The sequence below is a fragment of the Amphiura filiformis genome, chromosome 13 (assembly GCF_039555335.1).
Source record: "Amphiura filiformis chromosome 13, Afil_fr2py, whole genome shotgun sequence".
Classification (NCBI taxonomy): domain Eukaryota; kingdom Metazoa; phylum Echinodermata; class Ophiuroidea; order Amphilepidida; family Amphiuridae; genus Amphiura; species Amphiura filiformis.
The window spans coordinates 56,191,728-56,214,813 of NC_092640.1; the positions used below are offsets into that span (position 1 = coordinate 56,191,728).

General features: G+C 38.4%; 1 protein-coding gene across 1 annotated transcript in view; it reads left to right on the top strand.

The window, feature by feature from the left end:
- Positions 1–23,086, top strand: part of LOC140167335 (MFS-type transporter SLC18B1-like) — a 100,556-nt gene that overhangs the window by 13,986 nt on the left and 63,484 nt on the right. The window contains exon 2 of the mRNA XM_072190656.1: positions 10,352–10,528. Coding sequence (XP_072046757.1) covers positions 10,424–10,528 — 105 coding nt within the window. The 5' untranslated portion in view covers positions 10,352–10,423. The remainder of the gene's footprint in view (positions 1–10,351; positions 10,529–23,086) is intronic.

A 23,086-nucleotide genomic window follows, 5' to 3' on the forward strand; every position in this document is an offset into this window, starting at 1 on the left:
TTTGCAAACCACCAAAATTCGTGATCTTTTAGCGTTGGAAAAGAAATGACGTGAATAGAGTGCCCTCTCAAGAATATCAACTCTCTGGCCCACCTTTGGAGCGTGTTTATAGTGGGAGCAGATGTGCGGTACATTGCGGTACAATTTCTACCCGGTCAGAGATTATCCGGATACTTGCCCACTATAAACACTAGCAGTATATGTATGTACGGTACATCGATATCCTTCTAAACCGAAGGATATTGTGGCGAGATATTCCCACTATAAACACACCAGTATAAATTGTGTGCGGTATTACCGGAAGTGGGAGCTTCTTCATGATGCGTAGGATGCGCGCAGGACATTCGGAACAATTCTCACCTCCAAGAGTTATCAAAACAGAAGCTACATGTTCACCGCCATGATCATATTGTTGAATGGGCTTTTTATAGCTCGCGCCACAATATTTACACATTCCCCGTGTGACCTCGGGGTCATTGCAAATGTACGATAATGTTAGTTGGTATATAATTTGTGCGGTAACTGTGTCTAAATTTTGAACATCATACTTGAAAGATGTATGCTATGTATAAAATTTATTTTGCAATTTCATAATTTGCATATTATTAGCATATTTGCAAGAAAAACATGAAAATCAATAAATACCTATATTTTCACAATTTCAATATTTTATTAGAAATTAAGCATGTAGGCCGTTTGTTATGATTTGATGAATGAAACTGTTAGACAGATTTTGATATTTTTGCTTATTTTTCCTTTTTTGCCCCAAAATGTGTAAAAATCACAATTTTTTTGGATGACCTATATTTTCTTTGAATATTTATCAAATTTCTTAATTTAGGTATAATACAGTGCAGAAAAAGATGTCAAAAAATCTGTTAAAACAGATTTCAATAAATTGTTCCATTTTCATTTTTGGGTTAAATACTCAATTTTCATGCGCGGGATATTTAACACATAAAATGAAAACATGTCCATTGCACTTTTCCTCGAGATGTACTATAATATCAAGGTTACGGATATATTATAATCCCTTCTTATCTTCACTGATCCATCAGATACCATCCGCATCCCAGATCAATTAAACCCAGGTATGAATTATTTATTAGCTTTCGCCACGATCCGTTTTGCAATAACATAAAAGCACTTCAAATAACAGCCCGTTGAGTTCAATGAACTACGCCCTGAAACCGATAGTGCCCCGTAAAGTGAGCTCTCCATACACAAATGAACAAGTACAATAGGACAAGGCCAGCACCTATGACCTGCTTAGTGACATGTTATTTTGAAGTCTTCTAAAGCTTAATATCTTGAAGATTAGTATTCGTTTGTACATATGGACTGCGCATTTATGACGCAAAATATTAGTTCTTATATAAAATTACAAAATATTGGTATTATGACACACGGTATAGGTGATATAAAACGACTAATAAAATTATGTCATCATGGCGTCATGTCAAAGGTTCATTATATCCCGTATGTTTGTCTAAATTAATTAATATTTTCAGAACAATTTCTACACCCATTTAATATGTACTCAGGTGGAACCCGACTTTTTTTAATTTTCATTTCTTTTTATGTAACAAATTCAGGTTTTTCCATTGCGCGAGCTGCCGGGCAATACAAATTTAATGCTAACATTGAATAAACGCGGAATTAAGAATATGCGTTTCTAGTATATACAGCGTCTGACTCTACCTGAGGACCTATCCTGAGTCCCATGGGCTCCAAGAATGGCTCTCCATACACAAATGAACAAATACAATGAAGGGTCGCCATTGCTCTCCATACACAAATGAACAAATACAATGGAGAGTCCGACTGCCATGCAAATGAGCCAAGTGTCCTCTCAAGGTATGCTCTGTGGTGCAGTTTCAGACAATAGCTTGGGATTATTGGGGCAGAGGTTATCTATTGAATCCTTTCATGACCACTGAAGCATAGTCAAGTCTGCCAAGGACACTCGGCACGAATTGAAAGACCATGTCACTTTCGACAAAAGAATTCATGCATGTGAAAGGTCATACGACACCAATTTGGTGTTTGTTATGACACCAATTTGGTGTTTGTTATGCACCTCGAAATATGTACCTTAAAGTCTGTGTCTGTATTGAAGGATGGGGCGGGGTGGGGGATTTGTTTGTTTGTATGAAACATAAACGATGCATGGAGATGATTTGATTATGAATTAGTTTATTATCCCCGGAAGCACAACCCATACCTCTTTAAGAGGGGGCTCCCTCCTATATAACCACCTCTTCCCTAAATTCCCCTTTCCCCTCCTCCTCCCCTACATTCGATATCTTCCTCTCGCGCTCTCCTCCCCCTTCTCTTTCACTTCCAATGCTCTCTCCCATCTGTTTCTCTCTCTCCCGGCCCATATCCCCCTTGCCCTCCAACCACCCCCCACACACACACACCACCACACAATCTCTTCTCCCCTCTATCTTCTACTTTTTGCAGTAAAAATTGCTTCAGTAAAGGTCATTAGGTTATTAGAGGTCATATAATGGCTTTCCATCGATTCTGGTACATGGGATTAAGGACATGAATCGATTTTGTTTATAGCACCTATACAATTACAATAGTGGCCCCTTTTGTAATGTCGAATGCAAATATTTCGATGGTCTATATTTTTTCACAGGTGAATTAGCCTAGGCTTATTCGGTTTTGTAAACCACGTCTTTCAATGTAGATTACCATGCTCGATTTCTCTCCTCGTGAATATTGCACTGCGAAATTGAAACATTTCTTTTGTATACTTAGAGTAGGCATGGAAGAAAGAGATGAGAAGGAACCACAACGACTTCGATCGGCCAAGTTTTAATACGCTTATCTATTGACGAATGAACAGAAAAGCTATCAATGGTACCTCCTTTTATGTATGATCCATTTACCGCGATCGTTGCTTGGCGAAATCATTACTGGAAAAAAACTATAACAAACCCATCCACGAACAAACAAACGCTACCCGGAAGTAAGATTCTGGAATTTCACTGATGCTCTGAACACGTATAGACGAATCCAACGAGCCAAGACATGGTCAGCATTTGGTCGGCCATCTTTGGTTTCCCGCTAGCACCAACCTGGGGTTTTGAGCACCCGATTGTGCAAATAAAAGCCGCCTAACACCTAGAGAAGATGCAAAGACGAGGAGTGTTAATAGAATAATAATATACAATAGAGGTAATCCTGTCGCATCTATTCATACATAGTCCTTTTGTTCATCCATTTGTACATCTATGAGCGTGTTTATAGTGAGCCAGATTATCCGGTATTTAGCGTATAAGTACATCTTATACGGTATTGGTCGCCACTATAAACAGACCAATAGCGCTATTTGCCGCACATATTATACGGAACTGATATCCTTCGATATCGATGGATATTGCAGTATATTCATTCCGTATACGGCCACTATAAACAGACAGGGATTAACGATACCGTTATTCAAGGAAGTGGAGCAGGGCTATAATAACTCTCCCAGCTCAAATTTGTCACTGTAATAACACATCACCTACAAATATGGTACAGTATTGTAGCAATAATGTTAAAAAAACACGGTATCGTTTCGACGGCAAACTATTTGAAACTGGCAAAATATTTGTGTCTCCCACAGTGCATTGCGGTGACCTCGAACACGCAGAGTTCAACCACCTCGGTTTCTGAATAGCGCTATTGGTTGCCACTATAAACAGCCGAGATAACGGATAAGTCACATTCCATCCTAATCCCATATGCGTATAAGGATACCGTATAAATACCGTACACCACTATAAACACGCTCTATGAATAGATACGACGGGATTACCTGCGGAATTATCTCTATTGTATTATTCTAGTAACCCTCCTAGCTCCTCCTCGACCTTCTCTAGGAGCGTGTTTAGAGTGAGCCAAATTATCCGGTATTTAGCGTATAAGTACATCTTATACGGTATTGGTCGCCACTATAAACAGACCAATAGCGCTATTTGTCGCACATATTATACGGAATTGATATCCTTCGATATCGATGGATATTGCAGTATATTAATTCCGTGTACGGCCACTATAAACAGACAGGGATTAACGATTTACGATACCGTTATTCAAGGAAGTGGAGCAGGGTTATATAACTCTCCCAGCTCAAATTTGTCACTGTAATAACACATCACCTACAAATATGGTACAGTACTGTAGCAATAATGTTAAAAAATAGGCCGGTATCGTTTCGACGGCAAACTATTTGAAACTGGGAAAATATTTGAGCCTCCCACATTGCATTGCGGTGACCTCGAACACGCAGATTTCAAGCACCTCGGATTCAGAATAGCGCTATTGGTTGCCACTATAAACAGCCGAGATAACGGATAAGTCACATTCCATCCTAATCCCATATGCGTATAAGGATACCGTATAAATACCATACACCACTATAAACACGCTCTAGGTGTAAGACGGCTTTTATTTGCACAACTGTTGGAACTGTATTGTGTTGTAAACTTCTTTTGTCTACCTGTGTTTTCGCGGAAGGTGTAAAACGGGTGATGGAATGCCCCGACCCAATTAAAGGCTGCTAGTCAGGTGTAGGAATGCGTGTATTTGGATTCGTCTATAGTAGCTTTGTTTTGGGATCTACAGTCAAACTGTTTTCTTGATCGTATTGTGTAGAAAATGTCCTTTAAAACATCGAAAAGGTCGTCAAAATCGGCCGTTTTTTTGCTGAGTTTCAGCTTTAGCAAATAAGGTAAGATTTTGGTGACTTTTTCGATGAAAAATAGATGTCAAATGTTCTTAAATAATGCACAATGTTCCGGTTGTGTCCGGTACATAAAACCTGCTTAATTTAATAGTTTATATGTGTATAATCGTAACTAGCTAACTCGTTTCAGTGCCAAAGACTGCCAACTCTGAGAAAAAAGTCATCAAAGTTCGGGAAAATTGGGCAAAGTGGAAGAAAAAGATGTAGGCCATCAATGACCGATGATCACGTCACCAGAGAAAATCCTATAGACGAATCCAAGTAGCCAAGTCATGGTCAGGATTTGGTCGGACATCTTTGGGTAGCCGTTTGCACCAACCTGGTGTTTTGAGCGCCCCATTGTGCAAATGAAAGCACTCATCACATGTGTATGTCTGCAATCATAGATTGAATACAATACCGCTTTTTCAAAGATACTTATCGTACAGGTGTGAGTGATCAGAATTATATGGTTCAATGCATAGATACCGCGTGTAGTTAATCCGATTACGGGTGATGGAATGCAGTTTAAAATTTCCGCCAAGGGCGAATCATTTCACATTTTGGGTGCATTGTAGCCGACGGCTACCCAACTAAAGGCTGCTAGTCAGGTGTAGGAGTGCGTGGATTTGGATTCGTCTATAGGGTGCTTGGACGGAAGGTCATTAGTTCAAATCATCCTTCAGACACGCTCCAGAAGACATGCAAATACCATGAATACATGGAGTACAATACCAATCACCTATTTAACGCGGGGTATTGATCAAAGTAAATCCTCATGAATAACAATGTCAATTAAATGTCGGTAAAGGAGTGGACAAAGTGAATGCGTTCGTTGTGATTCCTTCTTATCTCTTTCTTCCATGGAGTAGGTAACTTCAAATCAAATAATTTTACGATTCACACCACTTATAAGAAACTGAAACCAAAACCGAAACTGACTGACACAAATGTTCGGTTTTAAACAAAAGGTAGAAACAATGAGTTCGATATCTTATGATTCAAGTGGTTAGGCAGGACAATAGGAAACCACGTGACCAAAACCAAAACTAAAACTAAACATTTGAAATGAGGTACTGTAAACAGCCGAGATAACGGATTCCAGCCTAATCCCATATGCTTTTTTGTTGTTTTTTGTTTTTGGTTGATTTGTTTGGCGCTTTCAACTACTGAGGTTATTTGCGCCAGTACTCACTCCTTTGTCAAGTTGCACCTGTATAACTCCGTTCAGTCACAATACGTAATTTTCTGCTTCACTGCATCTTAGTTATTTCTATCCTCTTCATGCCTAGCTCGTTGTATATCTCCTGCTGTATATGCTCGTACAATAAAATCCAGATTTTCCTCTGTCTGCGTGGTAAAACCAAACGGTGTCTCTTCAGAGCCACACCAGGCTGAGTCAGCCGAGGAAGGGCTAAAACGTGGTCAAATTACTTTGCATGATCCTCCGCTAGCTTGACCTCCTCGCATCCAAGCCTGTTCCCCAGAGCCCAAGTTTGCGTTATCCATCCGAAACCACGTGGAGGTTTGGGTTGAGTTGCCCGCGAGCAAATACTATGCCAACTCTGCGGGCCTTGCCGGACAATCCCATATGCGTATAGGGATACCGTATAAATACCGTACACCACTATAAACACGCTCATACTTAAGTAGTTCTATTTATGTCTACTAACAACATGCAGAACTGTTCACCTGGAAGAACTTTCCTTTATCATCTATATGCTGAATTGAGAAAAGTTGGCTGAATGGACTAACAACTATAATTATGATGATGAATGTGATTCTGAATAGGATGAGCCCATTATTGTTACTACTAACAGAGCATGGACTTCCATTGTTACTGACTTCCATGGTTACTACTTAGTTATGCTGCAGAATGGATGGATCACCAGTACTAATTTATGCATGAGCATATATATAATATAGTCGTGTTCACACAGTCGGACTTAAATCACTTATTACCGGTCTTAAATTATGTCGGTAATAGTATCGGATATAAGTGGCAGTGTGAATTAGCGTCGGATACAACTATATCCGACGTAATGTGCTTTAAATCCGACAATTTGTTCACACTGTCGGACTTAAATTACGTCGGTAATAGTATCGGATATAAGTGGCAGTGTGAATGAGCGTCGGATATAAAAAAAATTACTATATCCGACGTAATGTGCTTTAAATCCGAAAATTTAAGGCTGAAGATGACCAGGGTTAAGAGCTGTTAAAACCGATCGAAACGTTACGTCCGGCCTATATCACTCGCGCAAAATTTTAAGCAGAGTCATAGCCGTAGATCCCGGGGGGATGGGGGGGGGGGATAAATGGATGGTCCATACAATCACCCCCCAATGTTGACGCCTGATAATGGGTTTCTGACCAAATTAACCTCACATTTGCCCATTTTTTGCCCCAAAAGTGCAAATTTTCGCGCGCTTCGCGCGCATTTATTCTACTTTGACACCATTATTTCATCAGTTTAGCTTCAAAATAGCAAAATTTTTCGCGCATGGTGCTGGATTGATTATACTTGGAATTTTTTTTCCAACTCCACTCAACCCCACCCCCCCACCCCATGTCAAAAAGAAATCTACGCCACTGAGCAGAGTAATTTACTGCGTGATGTCATCACGGCTGCAGCTGCAAATATTAATATAAATAAACGCAATAGAGGGGTCAATTGGAATGACAATGGCTATCCTCAAAATTTGGAGAGACACGGAAAGTATTTCTGGGATATAAAAAAAAGCTTTTGGGAGGAGATAGCCACGCTATTACATGACAAGGGTGGATTCCCCATACGGTCGGGGGAGCAGATATATGCTAAGATAAAGGCACTGAAAACTCTCCATCGCACCCTCCATGATCGGGTAAAAAGTTCAGGCGCAGGAGCAATTGACCATCCTTATTGGGATGACCTACACGAGTTTCTAGGGGGGTAGCAAATGTAAACCCTCCAGAGGGCTCAGTGGGGGGCAGTATGATCCTGGAAGTAGATGGAGATGACATTTATTAAGCCATAAGCATGATAACAGAAAGGCATGTAATTGGATTTTATAAGATGATTAGGGGGGGGGGGTCCCAAATATAAGGAAAGAAAAATAGGGGGTGTCATAAAATATTTTTGATGACCAAAATGTAGGGAGTCACAACACAACATGACTACAGATAGTGTTTATTTTATTCCAAAAGATCGATGCCTGTTGGGGCGGGGGTGCAAACGGTGGGGGGTCGTAAAATCTTTGCTGACGAAATAGGCGAGGTCGCAATTTTATTGAAGCCGACTTTTTGTAAATGTGGGACCCCCAAGAAAAAAAAAATAGCATGATGATGGGAGTCATTGTTATTTTTTTATTTTTGTAATTTTTTCAAAGATGTCCACCATGCCCGGGGGGGGCACTCCATATCTGAAATGGCAGGGATGTGCCTCAGCCATGTTAAAAGTAGGGTGCATTCAGGTCAAATGTACAATTACAAAAATATGGGGTCATTCAGTACACAACCTGAATAAAAATGGGGTCATTCGGTATGAAACTTTGAAAAAAGGATGGTCATTGCGGTAACAAAATGTAAAATGGGAGTCATTGAGTACAGGATTGCCTAAAGAGTACACATAAATAAGTACCAAACTGCGTAAAAAAAACTTGGCCACCTTGGAAATGTGAAAAATCTCATTATTTCTGAAGGAGAACACAAATACCACCTAAATTTGGGAATTAAAAGGGGGGTCATTGGGTATAGCAGGAAATAGAAAAAGGGGGTCATTGAGTACATGAATTTTTTAAAGGGGGTCATTGGGTAATAGGTAGGACCATAACACAAAAAAGGGGGTCATTGGGTACAAGCCGGTTTGAAAAAGGGGTCTATCCTGAGGCACGTGGAAGTGCCCCCCCGGCCACCATGTAGGGCCTACATGTATAAAATGCGATATAGAGCTAAGTCTACTGTAAAATGGGACTACTTTGTCAAACTAAAATAATAATAATAATAATAACAATAATAATAATAATAATAATAATAATAATAATAATAATAATAATAATAATAATAATAATAATAATAGAACCTACATAAATACAAAATTGGTCTAAAATTTGGAACATTTTTGCATTTCTCTTACATGACATACCTACCGCATTGTCTGTAATTTTTTCTAAAGAGGGGCGTTTATTGAAAGCGAATTTTCAGTCAAAAAATTTAAAATCGGGTTAAATTTTCTGATGATGCTCATGTAGAAAGGAGGGATTTATGACCGGTAACAGGCTTATCGGACATAACACGTCGGACATACGCTGGCGAAGTTACGCAATTTATCGGATTAATTACCATAGCAATAGGTGAAAACAATTTTGAACATATAGATTGAATACAATACTGGTCTTTTCAAAACTACTAATCTTACAGGTGCAAGTAATCGGCTTGATTCACCTATTGCTATGGTAGTTAATCCGATTATTACGTAACTTCGACAGCGTATAGCGCTATTGCCGACAAATGTGGACGCGCTAAGGGATTAGCGGAAATATTTAATTCGATCGGTCATAAGCCTAGATAAAATATTACCGGTAATAAGTACATGTGTGAACACAGCTTATGTTATTCTACCTAATGGAGCAGAAGAGTATTCTAAGAGGATCAACTGGACACTATCCAAAGAAGAATCTACTAACATCATGTGTGGTGATGGAGACGTGGCTGAAGTGTATGCTGTTATTCTTTGATTTGTATTCTACCAGGATTTGCCTGAACTTTGGGACTTACATCATCGACCAACCATGAGCTGATGGGATTGGATTGGCTGAATTGACGGACATTTTGCTTTTATGTTCAAATTATACAGAATCATGAATAAATGATATTCATCATTTTAGATTTATTTTGTTCAGTCCAAATTCTTTTGCCCCTATTGTATGGCTTCCAAATTTAAAGACACAGCTTCATTTTTATAAGAGGGGGCATGTGATGATGCCTGTTGTGATGTGTAGGCCTAACCATGCATCACATATGAATATGTATGCATCCATAGTGCCACATAGGCAAAAGAGGAGAGGTTAGGCCCACACAGGAGAATCACTCTTATACTAGCCATGGGCTAGATAACACACATCTGAAGAGAAATAAAACCATTGTAGTGAAGGGCGATATAGTCAAAATTGTATTCATTGCTATGGTAATTAATCCGATTAACTACGTCACTTCTACGGCGAATAGAACAGTATTCTGTAAGCAAATTGATGGGATTGTAGTTGTGTTCTCCATGAACAAAATCAAGTAGGCTAATGAAAAATAACAAATAATTTAGATCATAGGACCATTCTATTAAAACACATGGTCAACGGAAAATCGCAAGCTTAGCAGCAGAATGTTTTTTAAATGGAACAAAATTGGCCCATGTAGAAGAAACTAAAAAGAAAGAAAGAAGTTCAAATGGAAACGTAGGCTTAATGAGGGTCAGGTTCAGATAAATAAAATTTACCGTTTCAATGATTCTACCTGTTCAGTAATTCCTCCTGTTTTAGTGAACGCTCTCCCATTTACTCACCTAGCGGGGACCCGCGCGTAGCGCAGGTGTCCCGCTAGTTGTAATAAAAGATCATGTGGTTTATAAATTCATTATTGATTATATTATCTTAGGTTACGTATCCAGGCTGCCTGCTAAGGTCACCCACACATTGATAGTCACGTTTATATGTTGAAGCACCAACCATGTCGCTAAGTTTCCACCAGAAATCGACAATCTTAGCCCTTTTGCTGCCTATGGCTCTAGTGAGTTCATCGTACTCTGTAATCGAACCATTCTTTGCTACCGAGGTAAGTATTCTTATGTCGTTATCTTATGAATTCTGCAGACAGCCAAATCTGTATTCGCCTTTTGGTGAATTCATGTTACGCATGAATGATTTTTGGATTAGCAAACAAGGGATTAACGCTTTAACTCAAGAGAGCAGCATATCAATATTGTTTAGTGATATTCCACTGTACTGCGCTGCTCCGTTAGCTATTCCTCTATTAGTCCAATGAAGTCCGTAACAATTAAATCATGTTAAATTTGCTGTATTTGGCAGAGATAGAGTATACTTATAGCGCTTATCATTACATGCTATGGAGGAATTTCAACAGCACCCTTATTTAGTTCAAGTTCAAGTTCAAGTGGGAAAGGTTAGTGGGAAAAGGTCGTTGAACTTTTACACAGAGGTCAAGTTCAAAACTTTGTTTAAAACACACGCAATGTGTTCCTCTAGTGAGAAAGATTCAGAAAGAGTATAGTTTGACATATCTACGATGTATGGTTGTAGAGTTATGAGCAATAAGGTTCTGTGTATACAGGGTGTCCCAGAAAAAAATACCGGGCAAATAAATTTGGACGTAAGTCGAGAAATTTGGGTCGATTTGACCCCCTCCATGTAGGGGTCACGTGAGGGGTCAAGTGGGGTCAAAATTTCAAAATGGTCTGATTTGTTTGAAATTGGTCCCAAATTGCTCCTTGGGGTATAAGGAAAAAAAAAATATATAGTTTGGCATATCTAACGTGATTAGTTTAGCAGTTATAGGGTCAAGGTCAATCAAGGGTCAAACGAGGTCAAATTTTCAACAACATCCGATTTGCATAAATGATACACCAAATTGTTCCTCTCGATATGGGCATTTTAAAAATGTATACTTTTAACTATTATTAACTTTCAATTTTGTGAAAAATGCAATTGTTTAAATCTGACCCGTGGTTTTAGTGGAAAAAGTAGTCAAGTACAAAATACTGATTATTGATTATAGAAAATCAATAAATGACAAATCGTTGATTGATAGCTACATTAAGTACAATATCCATATCAATTCATTTACAGCAAGATTTATACAAAAATAACTAAGTTTGTGGTCAATAGAAACAATTCATAACTTTAAACCCACTTTTCTCGAAACTGTTATTTTGGCACTTAACTACTTTATCCACTAAGGTCTTACTGTCTGTCCAAATAACTTAGACACCCGGTTTTTAGGATATATTTCAAAATGTTTTTACTTTGGCAAAAAGTCATGAAAGAAAAGTTGCTAAACACGGTCAGACCTAACAGAAATAATAGTAAAGCGATGAAAAATATTCTTCCTTGTCTACTTTTATTCAATTTTGACCGATTTACAGCAAGATATCTGGGTCCAGCCGAATATTCCTAATGACTTGAAACTTTTGATGGGATAATCTATTTACAGTAAGGGGTGTTTGAACATTGTAATCATGCATATTGATCAGTGATGCCACCCTTTTTCTTTGATCCTTTTACTAATTCACAATAATGGCGGTCTACTCAAATGCATTCAACAAAAGCATGTTTGCAATCTACCGCGAGAGGTCGTCTCACACGTATAACAAATACACTACGATCAAATAGGTTGATGACAATATTAGATTGAATGGACTGCACTGTGCCATGATTTCGGTGAAGGACACTGGTTCAAATCCTTTGTTTGGAGCCAATCAATAATTTCAGTTGGTGCATTATAACAAACTAGCGGGAGACCCGCGCTTCGCGCGGGTCCCCGCTAGTTGAGTAAACGTGAGCGGTTAGTAAACGGGAGTGGTTGGAATGGTTGGTAAACATGGTAAACGGTGATGATAATCATGGTGTCTTGGATCAGATCATTCATCCAGTATAGTAATGATCATGTTAGCTTGATAAACATAAATAATTATCCAGACCTGTGATAATGTTGTTAGGCCTACCCACTCAATCCCTCAGATTACTTTTGAAACAGCTCGTGACAGAATGATTGATTTTAACTTTATCCCAACAAACATAAAACATTAAGGTTAGAAGAGGTTGCTAGAAAACGTTTCAATTCCGGGTTATAATAGAATAAAACATGTAAGAAACATGTTTAAAAGTTGCAGCAAAACATTTCCGTATTTGTGGACTTTCACCCACCCCCCAACATTTAACCTTTTCGAGCTAATACTGAACAGTTAACGACTAATTTGGTCCCTGTTGGCTACATTTTAACATTCCCTCTGAAAAGTGGACTTTTTTGCAAATCTGTCACCCAATGACCCCCTTTTCATCAGGTTACACCCAATGATCCCCCCGAAATGGCTTCAAGGCCTTTACTTTGACCAAGTTTCCAATTCTGAGGGGACACAACCCCTGCACGGCGCGCAACACAATGGGGCTTCGTGGCCATTCAAGAAGGTGGTGGCAAAAACTTCGAGTGTGCCCCCCCCCTTTCCCAAATTTTTGGATTCGCCACTGGCTCACAGAAGAAGTCAGTCACGTATGCGTACACATACGTAGGCCTACGCGCGTAAAGCCAACATTAAGTGCGTCCATACCATGCGCGGTAAAGCGCGTGAAACCATGGTGCCGTGTACGCGCAGGTGCGTGACTCGCCACTTGATTCCCTCTTTCTTTCCCTCTTTCCTTCCCTCTTTCCTTCCTTTTTTCCTTCCTTCCTTCTTCTTTCTTTACATAGGCATAAATCCCGGGATGAGTAATAAATTCCTCAATATTTCGATAAGGGGCATGATCTACTGAATCACCTCCATGTTGACGCATGTATATGGGGTTCCTTTATTTCTTTCGTTCGTTCTTTTTTTATATGTGTTTCTGTTTCATCAAGTAGGCCTATAGCAACATTGGGTTTCAAGAAGGTTGAGTTACATAGCGTAAATTCCGGTGTTGGGGTGGGTATAACCCCCCCCCCCCAATGTTTTGATAAGGCCAATGGTCCGTACAATCACCCCAAGTTCACACATGTATAATAGACGTGGGTTTCTGACAAAATTAACCTCATTTTTGGCCAAACTAAAAGTGCCAATTTTGCGGCCTTCGTGCGAATTTGTTCCACTTTTGCACAATATAATTCACCAGTAGGCCTAATTAGCTTGCCATAAATTATTCTGTCGCCAAGATGCTGGCTTCACTGTAGGCCTATTGCAAGAAATTGATTTAAACGGACCCATCCCCATGCCATGTCAAGAGAAATCTACGCCATTGTTAATGTTGCCAAAAGATGCCGGATTCACTATTAATATGCCTACTTCAAGAAATGTTTTCATCCCTCCCCAATGTCAAAAAGAAATCTACGCCACGGATATTTAGCGGTTGCGGTTTTATACCATGCTATAATCTGCTAATAATGTCCCACACTCCCCATCGAAATTCATCACAACATGACAAACGAATAAACTCAAATTACTTTCCAATACCGTATATATGCCTAGGCCTACCTTGAATTTAAAATCTTCGGAAAGTCATCACAAAAGAAGTTTCCGAAAGTCATAATTTGCATAAACGAATGCAGTTGATTTATTATTATAGCCGTTGCGGTTACCATGCCGCATAATGCCCACTCTCCGTCGAAAGTCACCACGAACGGATAAACTATATAGGCCTAATATCACTTTCAAAATTATTAGATCACTTGGACCATTTATTTTCAAAATACGTAACTTAAAACCACCTTTGTCTCAGCCAATAATTTGTTAGTTCCGTCTAAGAGATGTGATATTTTCCGTCTTAGATGAAACTGGAAGTTTTGTTACCATTAGCGCGTCGGGAAGTTGCCACGACCTGTGCGTAATCCGCGTATAGCAACGCAGCAACGGACCGTAAATAAGCGGGCCACCATTGGTTGATCTACCGAATAAATCCAAATAATTATTTGTATTTATTAATTTATCTATCTATCTATGCATTTACCATTCATCTGGAAATGCTAGAACTTATTTATTTATCTATTTATTAATTTATAATTTATCTATAATTTCCGAGATGATACCGATGAATCGATCAGTTCCTCTTCAAAGTATCGATTATCGGCAAGTTCCTCTTTAATAGTATAGATGATAGGGCAAGTTAGGGTCGGTTCATAGTGAATATTCGAAGGCGAATATTCGTTGTCGAATACTTTTTTGACGTCAAAATATATACGGTAACGAATAAAATATGATGACACGCCGAGTTGAATCGGATTAAATATCGCGCAACTGATAGCGAGATACTATTGATTTATATGAAAGGCTCGAGGTCACCTGAATATCGTTCGACGAACGATGATTTCAAAAATCCCCAATGAAAATTAACCTGCACAGTTGTGCAAAATACGCCTGGATAGTTCCAAAATGGCTGATAACGAACTGAAAGAAAACGTTATTAGTGCGGTACAAGCGTATCCATTTTATATGACATAAAAGTAAGGGACTATATAAAGACGTCCAGAAAAGGAAAATGCCTGGCAGGCAATAGCATTCCAATGCTGTAGTGATGGTAAGTTATATTTTATGCAAATAATATGATATTTAGGCTTACAAACATAACCTACAAATGTACAAGTGAACGGTTCATTGTTTGCTAAATCCAAGCGAGATCACCCGAAAATCTATGCAAGAGAAATTTCTACTGCTGCTGATGAAAAATCCTAGAGTGCGTTTGGAGTTTTTTTCTGCACTTTACCAGTAGGCCTAATAAATTCATAAAAAAATAAAAATCAAATAAACATTTAGAGCGAATGTTTTTACTCACTGCTCATCTGATCCACTTTCCCAGGAAATATCGATACTCCTTGGTTTTTTCCCCTGACTTTCCAGACATAATTATGAGTAAACATCAAAATTAATGTTTACAAAACAATCAAATATATATATACATTCGTTTGCATTTTGTACATTAATATTAATATTAATAATGTACAAACATTAAAAAAGGGGGCCTAAGTATGTCTATTTTTAATCATATACTAATTCCGCCATGCCCAAACATATTTTATATATGAAATCGTGTACAAACTGACCCCTTGTAAATCTATGGAACCCCAAATTCCAATCAAAAATAAAAACAACTTTGTGATCAAATACACTAGGACTATACATTGTATTACAGGAATTTAATAGATGGTGCATTTTAATAAATAAATAGATTAACACGGGTAATGGACGAGAAATATTTGGCAATACCGGATTTACCACATAGGCAGTGAATAAAGAAATTAATAAAAATAAATACAAATTAAATGAGAAAATGAAAGCAAGGACATTTGGTGAAGTATTGTTTTAGAATGCGAAGGAGTCCTACATGTTATCCTGGCCCAGGACACTGATTAATGTAAATTCGACCCATAGTTATTTTATCTACTTTTGCCAGCATTCAGCTATCAACGTTGTATCGTGCACAAATTATGATCCGAGACTATATTTCATTTGACACGGTTGTATGGATTTCAAAAGATCGGTCCTAAAATAGATATCGATTAGAGAATTACAGCAAGAGACTTTGAGGATGCCGGAATCCTCTTGACCATCAACCAATCAGGTAGACATATTTCAGAAATATATTCGTAGAGTTGAAACTTGTTCAACTCTGGAAATATAGGCTATATTTCAAGTAATCTCGTTTCACATTTAGCAGCAGTTTGGCTTGCAATAAAGCCACGAAGGGGCGGTAATGCTAATATACGATTTCAGTCAAATAATGGTGCAAATATACGATTTCGGTCAACTATTTGGGTATTCTTTGACCAAAATTATGAAATGTATATCAGTAACAACTCTTAGGAGGGGTTTCGAGTAATTTTAACGAAACAATTTTGGACTTGACGCTTAACGGGTTATGCCATTTTAAATCGACTTTCGAAAAGTTTTTTGATACATTCATTGATTTCTCAAAAAGTAAAAATCGCAGTTTAACAAATAACGGTTCAAATGAAAGCCATTATTGGGGGCTAATTGTTGTATCACTATGATAGGCCTGACACCAATATAAACACTTGTTTCGGTGACCCAAGTTCATGGTCATTTCTGCTCACGCACTTTTTACAGATGGCCTGGAATTTCATATTTCGGTTTCAGCGATTGCCCGAAAAAGGTGGTATGTTTTTGAAAAGCGTTTCCGCTTGGAATGTAGATAGTTATTGTTGCTATTACTCTTCGCGATTTTAGTTTATGCCCTCTTTAATAGCCGACAATTTTCAATGCATTTTACACAATAGATACGTCGCTTGCATTAATACCGCTATTTTTAACAGTATCGTTTTTGTTAACCAACATAACATCAAAAAGAGTTCTCAAGACTTTGATGAGACCATAGATACCAAATCGGACTACATGTGATGAACAGATTTTACACTAGAATCAAAAGAACCAGCGTAGGCCCTCTCAAAATGTACTTTTTTTTAAATATCGCGTTGTGATAAAAATGACTGCCTTTTCCTTGTTTTTTATAACAAGGAAAAGCTTTACTTACCTCAAACTTCAAACGTAGTGCTGTCTCAGTGTCCGTTACTGGTTAGTATTATTCCGATTAAGCGATTTTCATGATTTAGGCCTACTTAGCCTACATTTGAGCAACTATTTGCCCACACCGTGTACGAATATATTCCAAATATGGCGCTGCATTCAGTATCACGCTAACGACAAGGTTATACTAAGATGTGTAAGACTTTCTGACACTATATTCACGGTTGTTCTAATGGCTATTCAAACTTATGACAAATTTGGCTGGTTTGCGTTGTTCAATACCATTTCACCTAGTCTTGGTACCAGCAGGTTTGTGCTCCTCCGTCACTAACGGTGACGGAGGAGCACAAACCGGCTGGTACCGAGACTACATTTCACCCTGATGTGACAGTGACGTCACATCCGGGGTCACGTCAGTATAAAGCTGGTTTCCACAGAGGAGTAAGATATCTTACTCCTCTGTGCTGGTTTCATAATAGCCTGAATCCTTCTGGCCTCTAATGGCGGCGCCTTTTTTTACCCACAATCCTTCACGTTGCCTTATTCAGCACAGTGGAGCGGCCGTGCGTGAGTATTCGAGGACTGGAGGATCGAGTCTAGTTTCATACTACCATTCTGGTTGCAATGAGCGGCGTGGCGCACGCGCATTGCAGACATACGGACACAATCAAGACTTGTCATTGGTTGAAACGCTCTGCCGCTTGCCGGGTGTTCGTGATCGCGCGCCATTATCGTGATGATCGGGGATTCCTTTTTTTGTGATGAAGGCACCAGACGAAATGTCCGTTTTCAGAATGCAATGAACATAACTCTGTACTCCCCGGGGAGATGATGTATTTTGCGACACTCATGGCGGGAAAGAGATATGAAACGAATTTTATTAGGTGCAGCATCACTCGCTGGAGTTCGATGGCGCTGGTGTACATACGCACGCGCTTAAGGGGGCGCAACACTAAATAAGCGTCCCATAGGATAACGTGTGATTTTGGCCTACTTCGAGCGCCATTCCTGGCGTCCCTGCAATACTTGACAAAATAAATTTGGTATCAAATTAAAGCTCTGTTTCTGTAGATTCCAAAACTTTTGTCGGCATATATCGATGACCGTTGACTTTTTTCGCTATTTCGCGGTGCAAAAAATATGGCCTAAAAATATACTAAATTCACCACTCACATTTCAAAATCGGAAGTTGTCTTCATCCGCCACAGAGAATTGCTTTTGAGATAAAATGTCCGTTTTTTCTACATGTTATCATTGACGACACTTGTCGAATTCATATGAGCTGATATTGAGTGATTTAAAGTGAACATGTCGGTAGATATGGTCGCTACAATCTCATACTCACTATGGACTATATTAGCCGAATTTCGTTCTTACATAAAATGCGTAGTGATTTAGTGTTGCGCCCCCTTATAAGGATTTAAAAGTTTTCAAAATCCACATTTGTCACTTATTAATTAAATTAGAGACAATTTGTAGCTCAACACCGAAAATTTCATGTCTCTGCGACATTTCGTTCAAGAGAAATGTTGTTTTAAAGATCAGTGCCGAAACGCGGAAAATCGCATATTTCGACTTTTCCTCCAATATGCGAGAGTTTGCACAAAACTCACTAAAACTAGTGACAGACAACAATTTAAGCACGTCTTTGAACCAAGTTTAATTTCTTTTCTAGCTTATCTGTCTTGCCATTTTGTTTTGGAAAGCACTGTTAATGAGTGTGAAGTACAAACACCCCCCCCCCCGTTTCAGTAGTAACAATTATGGTCTTTTTGCATAGGCCTACTGAATATGCAGCAAAACGGCTTCATGCAGACTAACAATGCCTATTAACTTAAAAACCCATTTTTGAGCCTTTTTGTAGATTTTTGGATACAATTTCTAGACTTTGCAGGCGCCTGCTCGGCCAATAAAGCATTTTTCCGAATAATAATTCATCAGGGTGACTTTTCGTAATCCTTGTTTATCATCATGATTGAAATAGAACACATTTCATGACGCGCATTTCTTATTTTACGCGAAGAATGTAAAAAGAACGCGTTCATAGCGACGGCCGTTACAAGGGGCGCAACACTAAATAAGCGTCCCATAGGATAACGTGTGATTTTGGCCTACTTCGAGCGCCATTCCTGGCGTCCCTGCAATACTTGACAAAATAAATTTGGTATCAAATTAAAGCTCTGTTTCTGTAGATTCCAAAACTTTTGTCGGCATATATCGATGACCGTTGACTTTTTCGCTATTTCGCGGTGCAAAAATATGGCCTAAAATATACTAAATTCACCACTCACATTTCAAAATCGGAAGTTGTCTTCATCCGCCACAGAGAATTGCTTTTGAGATAAAATGTCCGTTTTTTCTACATGTTATCATTGACGACACTTGTCGAATTCATATGAGCTGATATTGAGTGATTTAAAGTGAACATGTCGGTAGATATGGTCGCTACAATCTCATACTCACTATGGACTATATTAGCCGAATTTCGTTCTTACATAAAATGCGTAGTGATTTAGTGTTGCGCCCCTTATAAGGATTTAAAAGTTTTCAAAATCCACATTTGTCACTTATTAATTAAATTAGAGACAATTTGTAGCTCAACACCGAAAATTTCATGTCTCTGCGACATTTCGTTCAAGAGAAATGTTGTTTTAAAGATCAGTGCCGAAACGCGGAAAATCGCATATTTCGACTTTTCCTCCAATATGCGAGAGTTTGCACAAAACTCACTAAAACTAGTGACAGACAACAATTTAAGCACGTCTTTGAACCAAGTTTAATTTCTTTTCTAGCTTATCTGTCTTGCCATTTTGTTTTGGAAAGCACTGTTAATGAGTGTGAAGTACAAACACCCCCCCCCCCTGTTTCAGTAGTAACAATTATGGTCTTTTTGCATAGGCCTACTGAATATGCAGCAAAACGGCTTCATGCAGACTAACAATGCCTATTAACTTAAAACCCATTTTGAGCCTTTTTGTAGATTTTTGGATACAATTTCTAGACTTTGCAGGCGCCTGCTCGGCCAATAAAGCATTTTTCCCAATAATAATTCATCAGGGTGACTTTTCGTAATCCTTGTTTATCATCATGATTGAAATAGAACACATTTCATGACGCGCATTTCTTATTTTACGCGAAGAATGTAAAAGAACGCGTTCATAGCGACGGCCGTTACAAGGGGGCGCAACACTAAATAAGCGTCCCATAGGATAACGTGTGATTTTGGCCTACTTCGAGCGCCATTCCTGGCGTCCCTGCAATACTTGACAAAATAAATTTGGTATCAAATTAAAGCTCTGTTTCTGTAGATTCCAAAACTTTTGTCGGCATATATCGATGACCGTTGACTTTTTTCGCTATTTCGCGGTGCAAAAAATATGGCCTAAAAATATACTAAATTCACCACTCACATTTCAAAATCGGAAGTTGTCTTCATCCGCCACAGAGAATTGCTTTTGAGATAAAATGTCCGTTTTTTTCTACATGTTATCATTGACGACACTTGTCGAATTCATATGAGCTGATATTGAGTGATTTAAAGTGAACATGTCGGTAGATATGGTCGCTACAATCTCATACTCACTATGGACTATATTAGCCGAATTTCGTTCTTACATAAAATGCGTAGTGATTTAGTGTTGCGCCCCTTAAAGACACCGCATAGATGCGCGAGCGAAACAGCTGTTCACAACGCGTTGACATCACTGCCACATCGGGGTGAAAAATGGTATAGGTAATAGATGACTATGAAACCTCAAACTCGCCCCTCGATAAAGGTTGGCAATTGAAGCAGGCCTCAGTTTAGCGAACTTTGTCTAGTTTAATGCGATGCGAGTGCAAGCGCCGCTCAGAAGGTTTCTGGATACCGAATATGGGTTTAGATTAGGCCTATATCATGTCCTCTAGGCCATATAATTTATTTTTGGAAAGGAAAGTCTAATCTCGGAGCCTATTCAATTGAAAAGGGACTGGATTTTGTCATAATAATATAAAAATTAATACTTAATGCCTCGCGATTTTTTTGATATCCAACCATAGTATTTTAATTGATTAAACTGAACATAAAGCTATATCTTTACTAGCTTCATGCACTAATTTGCAGACCCGCCCGGCCTTCTACATGTAGTGAGTACCACATTAGATTGTGTTTACAAGAAATAATAAGCGCTGCCTCCTCGAAATTTCTTATGCCATCAGCTTTGATGATTAAATATTATCTACAACTCGGCACCTGTGTTCAAGGCCTTTCTTTTATCTATTGACCTCAAAAGAAAGGATTAGAATGATCAGAATGCCGTCCCTGACCCCTTTCCACACATTAATAATGAGTCGGTAAGGAATGTGCTACCGTTATACTTCAATGAGTACGTATGGCTACTACGCAGTTCAATGGCCTTATTGTGATCTGGCGGGAGTTTTAAAAGCACGGTCCCTGACTGCGTGGGCATATGTGACTCCTCGTCACAACTGAGCCCGGAAGTAGCCAATCATCATTTTTGAGATATTCAACCAAAATATTCTGCTTTAAATTAGCTTTAAAATGATGTATATCATGTCTATAGTACTTGACATTTAAGTAGTGAAAAATTAATAAAACAGTCAATAAATCCTTTGTTTCCTATTGTTTATTGTTAAGTTCGATGGAGCATATCTCAATAGTGGCACTGGCGACATCCGGGCTCAGTTGTGGCGAGGAGTCACATATTTCCGGACAAGGAACAATAGAAACCAATTGCCTGGCAATGACGTCACATGTAATCCCAGTCTATAGTGTGATTAGAACATTATAGGCTGGTGGTCACTTATAGCACGATCAGTACGAAAAGTCCAATGCGATTATTAATGTATTTTCTAAAATTAAAAGAACCACTTTTTAGCGGGAATTTTTGTAAGTTACACAGCTGAAGTTGTGAAAGGGTTGAAAGACTACAATATTACGGCTTAAACAAGAATTTCTTTGTTTGGTCGTTATTCCTATAAATTCATCCCTTAACTGTGGTGTTCTAGGGGAATTAAAATATCACAATTAACATGTTTAATTCAAAATCGTTGTCCTACAAGCACCTGTTAAATGGCTCGATTCACATTAGGTATAAGTTGGGACATTGTCAGATTGTGTGAACATTACAAATACAAACAATAAGGTTGAAAAACAAAAAGCCATTTAAGATCGTCTATTTGTAGCTTTATCACACTGAATAGACCAAATATCTGCCTCTGACGAAAAAAATGTTTTCCATGCTGATTTGTTTTTGTAACGAGTATGTCATTTCAAAAAGAAAGAAAAAAAGGCGGATATTACTTTTTAAAAACTCAACGCATTACTATTAATAGGCCTATAATTATAATTATAATGTTATACTTGATTAGATAACAATTAGCCATGTGTTTGATAATTACAGGAAATAAAATATGCAAAATTGCTTCTCAAAGCAAATTAAATTACCTGGAATATGATTATATGGTGTTAAAGTATGCAGTTTAAAGTGAATTGTAAACAAAATGTGAAAAAAGAAATGGACCTCTTGCATTATATGACCACTGGGGGTCACTTATATTCAATTTGCTCCTCCTGATCATCCTCCACCCCGCAAATTATGTTAATTATATACCAATTATTCAAATGTTAATACTTTTTTACAACATTTATTATGCTTACTGTATTGGTCTCATCACAAGCTTTAGTTTGACACCAAATTTAACTACATAGGCTGTGGGCCTCCCCGGGGTAGGCCTATATTATGAACCCCAAAATGTTACATCTCCACTTAAAACGCATGTGGCCACTTATTGACTTATTTATTGACTTATTTATTTCTTTATTAACTTATTAATTTATTTATTCATTTTTATTTTACAGACATTAAATCATGACAGTAGTTCAATATTGAGTTTACTTATTATTGTATTGACTACGTTAAAGAAATTCTCTAAATTTTGCTTACCTAGGTCAACGGGCAATACTTGTTAACAGTCGGGCAACGCTGTGAATTGTAGAAATATATCTTTCTCCGGTTCATAGTTTTATATTCGAAGCCGCATATATTTTGACGACCAAAAAGTATTCGAAGCCGAATATTCGCCTTCGAATATACACTTTGAACCAGCCTCTACTATGCGTCTGGAGTGTATTGTGGACTATACTCCTC